The sequence below is a fragment of the Lutzomyia longipalpis genome, chromosome 1, assembly GCF_024334085.1.
Source record: "Lutzomyia longipalpis isolate SR_M1_2022 chromosome 1, ASM2433408v1".
Lineage (NCBI taxonomy): Eukaryota > Metazoa > Arthropoda > Insecta > Diptera > Psychodidae > Lutzomyia > Lutzomyia longipalpis.
The window spans coordinates 30,884,101-30,896,625 of NC_074707.1; the positions used below are offsets into that span (position 1 = coordinate 30,884,101).

At 30.6% G+C, this 12,525-nt stretch overlaps 2 protein-coding genes across 5 annotated transcripts in view; one reads left to right on the forward strand and one right to left on the reverse strand.

Annotated features, from left to right (window-relative positions):
- Window positions 1-4,334, forward strand: part of LOC129785851 (RYamide receptor) — a 39,631-nt gene extending 35,297 nt beyond the window's left edge. For both annotated transcript variants that reach the window (XM_055820496.1, XM_055820497.1), the window contains exons 8-9: window positions 3,420-3,514; window positions 3,582-4,334. In XM_055820496.1, the coding sequence (XP_055676471.1) occupies window positions 3,420-3,514; window positions 3,582-3,640 (154 nt within the window). In that variant the 3' untranslated portion in view covers window positions 3,641-4,334. The remainder of the gene's footprint in view (window positions 1-3,419; window positions 3,515-3,581) is intronic.
- Window positions 4,335-4,438: 104 nt separating this feature from the next.
- LOC129785881 (protein spaetzle) lies at window positions 4,439-9,844 on the reverse strand. Of its 3 annotated transcripts, none has more exons than XM_055820545.1 (4): window positions 9,458-9,844; window positions 6,395-6,773; window positions 5,012-5,357; window positions 4,439-4,937 (listed from the first exon to the last, which is right to left on the reverse strand). In XM_055820545.1, exons 1-4 carry the CDS (start codon window positions 9,503-9,505, stop codon window positions 4,766-4,768), a joined length of 945 nt encoding a protein of 314 aa, XP_055676520.1. In that variant the 5' UTR covers window positions 9,506-9,844; the 3' UTR covers window positions 4,439-4,765. The 3 variants fall into 3 exon arrangements, with proteins under 3 accessions (XP_055676520.1, XP_055676519.1, XP_055676521.1); XM_055820544.1 differs by having other exon boundaries at window positions 6,404-6,773; window positions 9,458-9,786; XM_055820546.1 differs by having other exon boundaries at window positions 6,494-6,773; window positions 9,458-9,777.
- Window positions 9,845-12,525: the final 2,681 nt, after the last annotated feature.

Sequence of the window (12,525 nt, forward strand, 5' to 3'; positions counted from 1 at the left end):
AAAATATACATTCTAAATAACTCGAGGTTAATTTACCTTAAATATGAGATGTAATGGATAAACTCTCAGTGAAATTCATTAATTTCCATGAAATACGTTTTGAATACGTACAGGAAGCTTAATTACATTTCATCAAACTCATTCCACTCCACATACAGTTGTGGAAATAATATGATAGACACTTTATTTTCCTCAGGGATCTTTAAAAAGGGATGACACTTTAAAGACCTTGTAAGTCTTTCTAAAAAAACCTTTTTTATTATAATTACTATGCAAAATTCTTGTGAAATTCAATTTTCTTTGTGAGCTTCGTCTACTAGAAGCTCTTCAAATTGTATGTCTTTGAACCGAATCCATACAATTACTAGAAATTACAAAGTAAAATCAAGTTCGCAAAATTCTTTTGAACCATTGTCCTGATATCCTCTCTACTAGGTAGAATATAATACAACGGGTTATATATATCCGGATTAAAGGTCGAAGTGAAAGTTGTATCTCAACCGTTTCCCTATTGCACGTATGTATGTATAAAAATATAAAGTGGCTCTAATCCAATTTCTTTAGCTGTGTAGATACATATCTTGAAGATTGTACATCTTCACTCGATTATGACATTACAAAAGAGTGTTTTGAGGGTTACAATGGTCAACATTCTCCACATGTTAGTACCATATTGCAAAAGTTTTGCATTTCAAGTGAAACATCATTGTGAATAAGGAAATTTTATATAATGTAGCATCTTAAGTAATAGACAAGACATGTAGACAAGGAAAATTTTGATTCGTGTCGCAAAAAAAAGAATTAATTCAATGGGCCAATGGAATGTTTTAGTTGCCAAAGAGAGGGTGAATAAATTTGATATTGGCAAGAAAGTTTAATGAATTTGGGTTTCATTTTGAGGAAATCTTGAAAATGGGTGTGTGTGGGAGCTTTTCCGGTTAGAAACCAAGTTTGGTCCTTTTCCTACAATAAATATTAAATCATTCTCTATCTTGAAAATGTCGAAGCCTGTTAGACCTTCGGTTTTTGTTCCTCATTGTCTATTATTTTCTCCTTGGGGTTCTTGTGATAGTAAAAAGCATTCCTCGCACTTTCATTGCGTATAATTTCATTCTGGTCACGTACCCATTTCACCAGAACTCTGGCTTTACAAATTTATAAAAGATTTAATAACAATCCACGCAAGAAACTTTAAACTTTTTAAGCTTTCAACAAATCATGTAATAACACGAGTCGCAAAGGGGATTAAGTCCAATAAAATTGTGCTAGAAGAACATGTAAAATCTTAAGAATTCTTTAATGGAACATAATGCTTATAGCATCATATTGTGAGATCTAAAAGAGGTAGATTCCAGGATATGTAATACATATTTAGTTTAATATAAAATTTATCGTATAGTACAACGACTCATTCAAACACGGATGATACTGACGGATATATTCTGTGGTTTGCTCTTATTGAGAATCTCTTGAATTTCCTCATAGATGGAATATTTACAAAGTGTCAACAGGATAAGGATGAATGTAATATATCATATAATGTTGATATTTCTTAAAGGGCTTATACCATATAAGACATCCCCATGAAAAATAGCATGAAAAAGGTTTGGTGTATGCTTTGCCATTGATGCTTCCGCTATTCTTGTGAGTGATACTAAAAAAATTAAAGAGTATCAAGCTATATAAGGTAAAATGTAAAGTATCCAATTTATTTATCAATATCCTTTTTAAGAATATGATATTGGTACCTATATAAAACATTCACTACTTAATGTAGATATCTATATAAAGAATCCAACTTGCTTTATGCGATGCACATGCATTTTGAGAAATTGTCCTCTTCAGAAAATCCCTTTTTCGAAAGTTATAGTCCCTGAAGGTGTAGTGAGGAAAGTTATAAATTTTCTTTGAATCACTGTTTAGTAAGCCAGATAACGCTCGTAAGTTTCCATGGTGTTCTACAACACAGTGAGAGATGCTTTGAGTGTTCACAAATTCAATTCCAACCGCAATCCTGCTTGCGTATAAGATATTTATCGCACAAAAGGTACATCAAGTTAGATTGGTTATTTGCTGAGTGCGAACAAATTACATTATTCGATTATCATTATACTAGTTTAACTTGTTTAACAGAAATGGCACCAAAATAGCACTTAATTTAGTCATATGTATAGGTATGCGTACTTACTTTAATTATTCCCATGCGCTTAATTAGTAAACAAATTTAGTTCTCAACACCACAACATAAATAACATTTTTGGAAGAAGAAGTTTTGGTTTTAGAAAATATACATACATATCCACATAATATGGTTATACACGAAAACACAAAGTGGGACATTTAACCACAGAATATAAATTGCTTTTAGTCCGTGTGTGCTTTTATGTTGTTGATTTTTTGGCACTGGAAAAAATTTATCAAATTTAATTTACTATTTGAGACTGAGAGGTCAATTATTTCGTTTTGGTTCTTTTTTTATTGATGTTTGCTTCATTTATCAAGAAATTCCCCCTAAAACCGAGTTAAAAGTTCCAATATATTCCATGCACATAGTTGTGTTGCTATATTGCGTATTGCTATATACATGGATGTAAGATATTTTCTCGAAAAGGGAATTGTTGTGCACGTTGGGGAAAGCATAGTGAGGGGGGATGAAAGGTTAAGCAGAGAAATATTTTCTAATATTTCATCGCCTAAAGAACTTAAGCTGAATATGCAATGTACGCAGTCACAGAGCTTTTTAGCTGGCAATAAGGCAACATTATGTGTCACAAGGGAATTGTGTAGCGATTGAAACTCTAAGCCTCAAAGAACTTGGTAATACTATGATGTGCAATTTCAACAGTATTTGTGCAACATACATAATTGGGATGTTATGGTATTACATAAGAGAGGACTAAAGTGACTTACTGTGTATGTACACGTACATCCGATAATGTTGTCTCCCCTCAAAATTGAATGAAAATTTTACAAGGATTAAAACTTTTTAGCACGCTCAATTTTCTTTCAATTAAACTTTTAAAGGTGTTTACCTTTTAAATTTTTTGTGCAACTCGCTAGAGGAGCATCTGAAAATTAAAAATTTATGTTATATACCCGCGTATACATCTCATTTTATAGTAATTACTTTTTTTTCTTCTTTGCTCCTTCAGCATCAAGAGGTAGAGAACTTACACACATTATACATATTGCATTTGCTGGAAGACAACATGCTTTACAATTCATTACACAAATGTTACGGCTGACTTTATTGTCTCTGAGGATGTGAGCTTCTTTAGGTCGTGTTATTTATTAGTCTTCTTTACATGTATACAGTTTTACATTATGCTCTCTATATTTATTGAATTGAGTGATTAATAGTATCATTTATTCACATGATTTGCCAACAACAACTTATATATCTATTTTTTTCCCTGTAGGAATCGACGAAACCTCACAGCTACAGCGTGTCAACACTTGCACAACATACATCAGTTCGAGGAGGAAGGCTGTCGGCAAAACACCAATATTGCCGGTAAATTGAGCGGAAGAGAGAAAAAATACTTACTATTGACTCACTTACATTTGTACTACTTTTCCAGACACCCTGTTCATGTGCGGAGACAACACTACTTCGGTGATCCGAGAGGGTGCTCGGTGATAATAGTCAGGAATAAATATACCTTTAATACTGCTATTTAGAAATAGGTAAAATAAAAAAAATAGTGGTACATTAAGATATAAAATTATACAATATTACATTGAATTCCCGAAAATAACGTCTTTTTGGGGAAAATATTATTAAAATGATTTGAAAATCATTCACTAAAATTTGTTTCAAAAATGCATAAAAAATTATAAAATATACATTTCCCCAAAATAGAATAAATATTACCAAATTATGGATTTTTTATATCATGTAATTTAAGAAAAAAGAAACTTTTTTAATTAAGAAAAACACAAAAAATCTGTGAAAATTAAGAAAATCAGTAACGGATATTTTTTGAATGGCAATTTGTGAAACATGGTGAGAAAGGCATAAAAGAAACTTGAAATCTGCAATATCGACTTCAAGGTGTCACAACCGAAATTCTGCTATTCAATACATTTGAAATTTCCATTAATTCAGCGATACTTCGCCGGCGTAAGTTTTTAATATGTCTAATTAATTAATTTAAATTAGCATATAGTGACCGTTGTACATATCTGGGCTGTTCATTCCCTAAAATATTATTGTTAGATATTTTTATGTATACCCAGAGGGTGATCCAAAATAGTACCTTCCTGTTTGAAAATATATTATCACAGTCTAAAATAGAGCTTCAATGTCAAAATAAAGCAATTAAAGAGTTAAACCTGTTTTTTTTTTCTTTCATCTTTTGCTAGAAGATAATAAGGAAAATAAAAAAAATGGACAGTGTCATCCAATTTTTTAGGGAGAAAAATATTTTTCATCAAATTTGATTTAATGATTTTTAATCCAACATTATCTAAATCAACAGATTTCTTATTTTTAAACATTTTTTTTCTCTTGAAGAAAAATATACAATTATTGTAAATGCACTTAACACTTTACAAATAATAAATTGAAATAAATTAGATTATTTCTTATTAGTTAACACCCGAAAATTTTTGTTTTTTATTATTAAATTTTGTTCTGCTTATAGATATTAGATTTAATTTTAGTGTTATGTACTCGAATTGTGCGTCTTGGTGCTTCAATATCACTAGATTTTTTCTTGTTTAAACATGGTATATATCACAATTTTAATAAAATGAATAACTCCTATCCCTGTCGGACGTAGCATTTACAGCATGATGGCAACCTGAAGAAATCCTTGATGATTTCACCTCTTTCATCTAGAGCAAGTAACTGACGATACTGAAATTTCTGTTTACACTCCGAGACATAAGTTGGTGGGAAGAGTGAGGCCAATGAACAAGGTTGACCTTTTCTTCTGAAATGCCAAACATATATTGGGGGTAAAAGTATAGAAAGATGTTTTTTTTTCGCTCTCTTTAAGATTCTTACCTGCACTCCTCAATTCTAACACCCTGCGTGAAATTGCTTTGATTTATTATGTACAACCATTTATTATCTCTATTCACCCCCGACGTGGGATACACCTTGTTTTCGTAGCTTTCACAGAGACTCTCTTCACCCGGTATATCATTCCTCTGTGTTAGGTCGGCAGTAATATAATCTTCGGTCACAAATTCCGCATATTGCTTGTAATTTTTCTCCAAGAGTGATTCAATATGGGATTTTGGGTAGTTTTTGTCCTCAACGCAAAATGTTGAGTCCTTTGCACAGTCCGGCTTTTGGATATTCGACATTGGATCACTACTTTCTCTCTCTCCAGGGAAGTATATTTTATCTGAAAACATCATAGGCAGCATTATCATGTGTTTATTTAAATTTTAGAGAAAAAAAAAACGAAAATGTATAAATGAACGTTGAACTAGTAAGCCAGATTAATTAACCCAAATTAGCATCTAGGCATATTTAAATAACAAAAATCCAGTGACGTAACATTTAGGGATAAAGCAAGGAAGGATTTAAGGTAATACTGGTAACACACAAACGAAGCATTGTACAAAGATTTTTTACAGCTTTCATCAGCAGTAGGGAAAAGTGGGGCAACATGGTATTAAATTATAACGACTATCATTAAATTATTATTTGATTAAAAATTAACAACATAGTACCGGTTTAAAAAGTAATTAAGGTTCTTCATAAACTAAAATTATAAATAAAAACGTATACATACTGGCTAAAAACAAACTAGTTTTTTTTCTTTACCATATTAAGTTAATTTGTTTATGACCTTGAAAAACCCAAAAGTATTTGCAATAGAATTCTTGAAAATAATTAATAACTTTTTATCATCACTTCTTTTTAAAACTCTCACTTAATTAATAAAAAAGAGGAGATGGCTTAAACAAATTAGACTCCATACAAACTTTTGAATGTAGAGAATAATTTTTTTTAAATAATTTTTATTTCGAATTGTACACGTACAACGTGCACACCGTGCCATTCCCCCTTAGTATCTATTGTTTTCAATCATAAATTCGTGAGCCTAACAGAGTAATTCAGCATAATTATTTGTATAATAGTTAGCGAAATGAAAATGATCAAAATCATTTACTTTGATATGATCAATATTATGTAAAATCTGAAAATCTTTTACAAAATTTTGGAATGGAGCACCCAACCAGAAGACAAAGCGATATAATTGAAAATTCACCAGTTTGCCCCGCACACCCCTACAACACAAGATGTGATAATTGGTTGAATGAACTGATGAGTACCATATTACCATATTTATATACAATTTACAGTCCCATTCGACAATATATTGGCCTTATGCATTATGGTTTTCATGCCTAAATACAAAATTCAGGTAATTACCTCGCTTACCTCGCGTTGCAGAGGAGGACTCTGGCTTTATTGTGCTTATTCCATGAGTGTTCAATTGATATGATGGACCTTGTTTGTATTTTAGCTCACCATTTTCATCCCTATATACAAGTGCTTCCGTATAATTTGTACTTGGCGGTCTTCTTGGGCGAGTTCTTCGTGGTGATGTTCCTATTCTTGTTGCAACTGTGTCATTTTCTTCGGCCGAAGCATTTGATGTGTCCTCATCACTATCCAAAAATACCATTCTATCATTCGCACTTGCTGCAGATTTTTTCTCATAACCGTCTGTTGTACCACTAATATAGGCTTGCCTTGTCACAAAAGATACCGATCTCCGTAATGTCCACGGGGTTCCTGAAACACTAATCTGCAATTAGAAGACTCGTGTTATACATTTTAATAATTCATTTGCATATCTTAAACAGGTATGACTTTTTTTTTTACAAAAGCATTCAGTTAATGAAGAGAATTTTTTTCATGGAATTTGACTGTTTGTGTAAAAAAAACTCTTCTGTATATAATATTTTGCTTACTGCAAATTATTGTCTTTATATTATGACTCACTCAGAAAAAAATTAAGGAAAACTGGCTTCAAAGTGGATATAGCGACTTTTTTGTGAGAGAAATTGTTATGAAATAAAAAAATTCTAAAATATGGTCTTAATTATATGTTTTGAGCTTTGAGCTTTTAATAAAAAAATGTAGTTATATTTTCCTTGTCATAATAGTGTTACAACAATATCTTCTGAACATCTTGACATTTTGACATCTTAATTTTGACTACATATAGTATGTTACTTTTATTAAACTAGAGATTTTGCAAATTAATTCTCACGCAGTGATCATAATAATTTTGTCTCTGATATAAAAGTGAGATATTACCATTACTGACGCCATTACCTAAGTACAAAATTATAAATTCATCCACGTGGTTGTAAAATATAACGATCTCCCATAAAATAGTTTATTTCTATTTTTTCTCTTTTTCCCATCTCTTGTGTTAGATTGATAGTGTATTTATATATATTACTTGATATACTATGAGTCATATAAGTGACAATTTGGAGGCAGAAAAAAACGAGATATATTTATTTTAAACGTGTTCTCGCAGTTCATCTGAAATAATTTTGTATTCATACGCAAGTTGATTTTCACAACATCACATATAGTCGGGGTATCATAAAAATACACATTGCATGTTTTCTTATTTGGTTTTTTGTACTTTTTTTGAAAAGATTTTTTTTATTTATATCAGAGACGCAGATAAATCTAAATCAGACTTTTTTTTTAAAAGATGTCAAACATTTATAGAAGTAAAGCAAGAAGTAATAATCTTAAGAATTAATTTTTATAACAACAAGTGGTTGAGAGATGTGAGCAGCTGTATACTAAAGGCGGCAGTTCAGAATTTTCCTGCTCTAAGTTTTCTGTATTGATCTTCAAATTATTTAAAAAGAAAATATTTTCTTCAAAATAAACCGTAAATACCTAAAAACTATGAATCAATAATATTTTTCTAGACATTCTACATAAATTTTGAATATTTCATTGTAGGTACAGTTTTTGTAATGAGTTAGGAAGTAAAATTATTGCATTATGAATGAGGTTTTTGTTCTTCTTTTTGCTGTTCTTCTTTTTTTTTTACAATTTTAATTTCGCTTCTGATATGTTCAGCACATGTGAGAAATCACAAGGACGATCGAATAGATTATGTAAAGAAAAGCAAAGAGGTGAAATGACAAAACTATGGCCTAAAGGGCGTGTGTTATAATCACAGAGTTTACCATGGAATTTATTAAGAGAGTTTTTAAATCAAGTTCGAGCTAGGTTAGATAATTCTGCTTCGCATTAGTTATTTTCCATTTTTTTTTTCAATAAAATAATAACGGAAACAAAGCAAAAGGGGGCGGTAGCAAAGGTGAATTAATTTTATTTCTCAGAATATCAAGATTAATTAGAAATTAAAATACTTTTGCTGTGGGAGGTAAAGTTGTAATTAATTTGTGGAATTGAGAACTTTTCGTTCCATTGTACCTTTTTCTTTGAAATCCATGTTTTACCTTGAAACCGCCTTAAATATTTTTTTTCTAATTTTTCAAAGTACATTAACTAGCCTAACTTTTTATTATGCCGAATCTTTGGAAATCATGGTTTTCTAAAGACGTATTCCTAATCCGAAAAATTAAATGAATGAAATATTCCTTGAAAGATCTCGTCATTAACTGATTACTTAGGGCACCAAATAAATAGTTTTTAAACGATTTTGAACTAAAAACATAAAATTCCATAAAAGAATTTATTTCATTTAATGGTTCTAAAAATCTAAACTATATTTTAATGATATCACTAGAACGTTACCGACGTTTAAATACGAATAAAACCAGTTTTTAATTAATTCAAACGCTATCATTTAAAAATAATTGAATTTTACTGGTTTTACGAAATATAATATTTAAAAGATAAAGCCGCCGCTTTATTTTGCATAGACTCACATCTCCTAGCCAATAACCAATTCAACACTGGCGTCTTGTGGATTTCGGTTAAAATATACAAAAGTCACAATTTTCTTTCTTACCTGAGCCAGAGACATCATAACACTTTGGCTTGAGAGACTAATTTACAGTTACTATTATACTTCTGAATTTTTGCTCTCTAAATAATTCTACAAATAAGACATCCTGTGGGTGAAACTTTTTTCTGTATGAAATATTTTAGGTAAAAAAAAGTCATTTGAAATGTCAACAAATTTATCGGTTTTCAAAAAGCTCGCGCATATAAAACTGGTTTCACGTATAGCAGTGTGCATAAGTTATTTAAACTGAAGCTTGCAATTGTATAGTTTTAACCTTGAGGTGGATTGGCGGTACACATTTTTGGAAAAATGATTGGCCGAAAACTGTCACACAAGTGAAACTTACAAATGAGAAAAAAAAAACAGCAAGTATAAGCTTTTATGTTATTAGTAGCAGAAAGTGTATATCATTAAGCGACTTTGGCACAATTTATTCCATGAATATGAAAATGCAGGTAGAAAACTGATAGATTAATTACCATAAAAAGTCCAAAGAAAATAATCCGATGAAATTGCATGTTAATCATAATTTGATTGTTTTCTATAAAGTCCAGGTTTTTTTCGTCGTTTGTACGTTTAATTTCACAATAGATGGTCTTTTTATTGCTCACAATTACACTTTTCGTGAAAATTCCCACTGATTCACTATTGCATTGTAAAATATCGCAAACGTGATCTTGGATAAAGATCTTTTTCGCATAGTCTCTACGTTTCACTGTTTGTGCACAGACTGATGAAGTGATCTTGTCGCAAACACGGAAAAGTTGTAACTGGCTTAAAACCCGGCCAACAGGTAAAAGTGGAGGGGCTGACTTCGATGACACTAAAGGCTCTTCAAAAAATTATATACCTACCTACTCTCAAGCATGTGCCAATTGTACGAAACTATCACAAACTATTTTTTTCAGTAAAACGATAACAGTGTCCACTTACATATACATAGAACGCACAAAGAAGAATCCCATATATACGATAAATAAATAATTTTACTTTTGTACTCCTATGCTATACAATAACAACTTAACGTGCCATGAGGCCTGAAAACATATGGAAAGGGGAGTATTTCTGTCTTGCAAAATATGTCGATGAGGGTAAATTTTGTAATAGAAAATAGTTTTAATTATTTTTAAAACTTTAATTGAAGCTAGATATTCTTTTGTATTTCTTTCATACAATTTTATATAAAAGTTTATAAGATTGTTAAAAATCTTGGAATCATTCTGTCTTGGTTGAAAGAATGTAGAAATTGGAACTTTAGTCAAATCTTTAAAAATTTAAACGAAACAAGCGACACACGTATTTTATATTTTTTAACATTTTTTTTTAATCAATGTGTACGTACAATATAGGTATGTATTATGTACTGCAAATGTTCAGACAATCACTTAGAAAATTTTGCAGGTGAATCGTCGAAACACAAATACATTGAAGCAAACATTGGTCAAACATCGGCAAATATTGATCATTAGCGCATCCTTCACACCAATCATTTATTTGGTGGGTAGGTGCATAAGTTTTGTAGAATTTATTTAAAAAAAAATATGAAAAAGTTTTCTTCACAATAGTAACTTTTCACAGCAATTCTATGAGTTGAAAGAGACAATTTTAAACAATTATAAGTTAATGTTCCGCTTCATCGAGTAACCATACTAAGCGGCCTAGGATATATTTCCAATGTATTTAAAGACAAAGAAGTTTTACATTAAAGTGTTTTAATAAAGTAATTTAAATATTATTCATAGTAAAAACATTGACAGCAAGTTGGCAGTAAAAAGTAATTAAATTCCAGTTTGCTTGCTTCATTTAAAGACAATAGTTGAACATTTGAATATTTTGTTCGGCAAATTGTCTTCTCGGGCAAGATGTGGTCTGGACTACAAGAATCACCTTCGTGACTGAAATAAAAACAGGTAAGTCATTATAAACTAATTCGTAATTTTTAGTTGTTCTTTTTATTTTTATGAAAACGATTTATTATCTAGAATAAGTTAGCACAAACAAAACTTTTGAAATTTTACGAATTATGCAGTGAGTTTGATCTTCTCAAAGAAATAGGCATATCAGTGTTAAAGAAAGCTATAAGCTCACCTGCAGTATTCAATATTCACGCGTTGGTAAAATCCTTCGTGATTAATAATTGTGAGCCATTTATTGTCCGTACTCAATGCACGACGAATTTTAAGACGAACACTCTTAGAGTGACAGAATGTACTTTGATCGTGTTCAGTGTGTCCACTCCTTGAATCTAAATTTGCATTGGTAGTTACTTCATGAAATCCAGTGAATTGTGAATATTTGGTTGTTAATGTTGTTGCTTTAGATTCAGGATAATTTGGGTATTCAGTACAAAATGTAAAATTTTGCTCGGATCCTCTTTTATATGTCTCACAATCGGGTTTTTTGGGGTTTTCTGTTGTGTACTCTCGCTTAGTCTGCTCAGTTGAATTATAAATGTCCTTTTTGTTAGAATTACGCTAAAAAGTTGTTTTTTTTGTTTTAAATGAATATTGACGAAAATATTAAATACTCTTCTTACATTTAAAATTGTAATTATAAAGGCCGGCTGAGTTTGAGCATCAACCATCATGAACTGAAAATAAATCATTAATAGTGATTAGAATTGTTCTAAACACATTTTAAAAAAAATTGGAAAAAGGAAGTTTGCAGTTTTATCTATGAAAATTTAATCACTTCCAGTGATTTTTTGAAACTTAAAAAGAAATATCATTTAATTCTTAAAAGAAAAAAAAAATGATAGTCTGATAAGATTCCGTTGAGGAAAATAGGGAAAATAGATATTTTTCACTACTTTAAACTCTCCACTTTTGTATAAATTATTTTTAGTTTTATGGTTTCCTAACTCTGGACTTTGTAAAAGCATGGATTCTATAACCCATATAATTTTAAAAATTGGTATTTCCCCACGATTTTCACATTTTTTTTTGTCAAGAATGTTATCCTTTTGTAAGCGAGTATCAAAAACCACCCCATTCTTTAATTTTAGTTCATAAATTTTGCCATTCTCCTAGAATTTTGCATCACTTTCAGGGTAGGTACACATTTTATACAATTTATTTGTCTGAATTTCTTATAAAAGATTTTTCTCAAATCTAAACTAAACTCAAACTTTCTATTTATTACCTTTAGGTAAAGCACCGCAATTGTCACCACTATACTTTTAGTTAGCATGGCTATACACATCACTGAAACTGCGATATTGTTCGCGTAAATTAGCAAAAACTTTAAGAACTTTTCAATCCAAAATCCGGAGATTAACTGAAAATAATGCCATTTCTTCCATCCAATATATATGAGAACTAAGAATGCTTTCATCACAAAAGAATGTTAACTGCAAGATACACTATTCTTTCGCCATGTAATCTAATAAGGCAATGACGTAGTCCCGACATGTATAGTAATGTAATTATAAACTATGGTAGGAAATTCCAATTTTATATTGGCAAATTCAGCTTATACGTACATTTTATCGTGTTTTTGTGGCCGTTACTGACTGTTTCAAATGATAAAAGTCGCCTAAATATAGTTA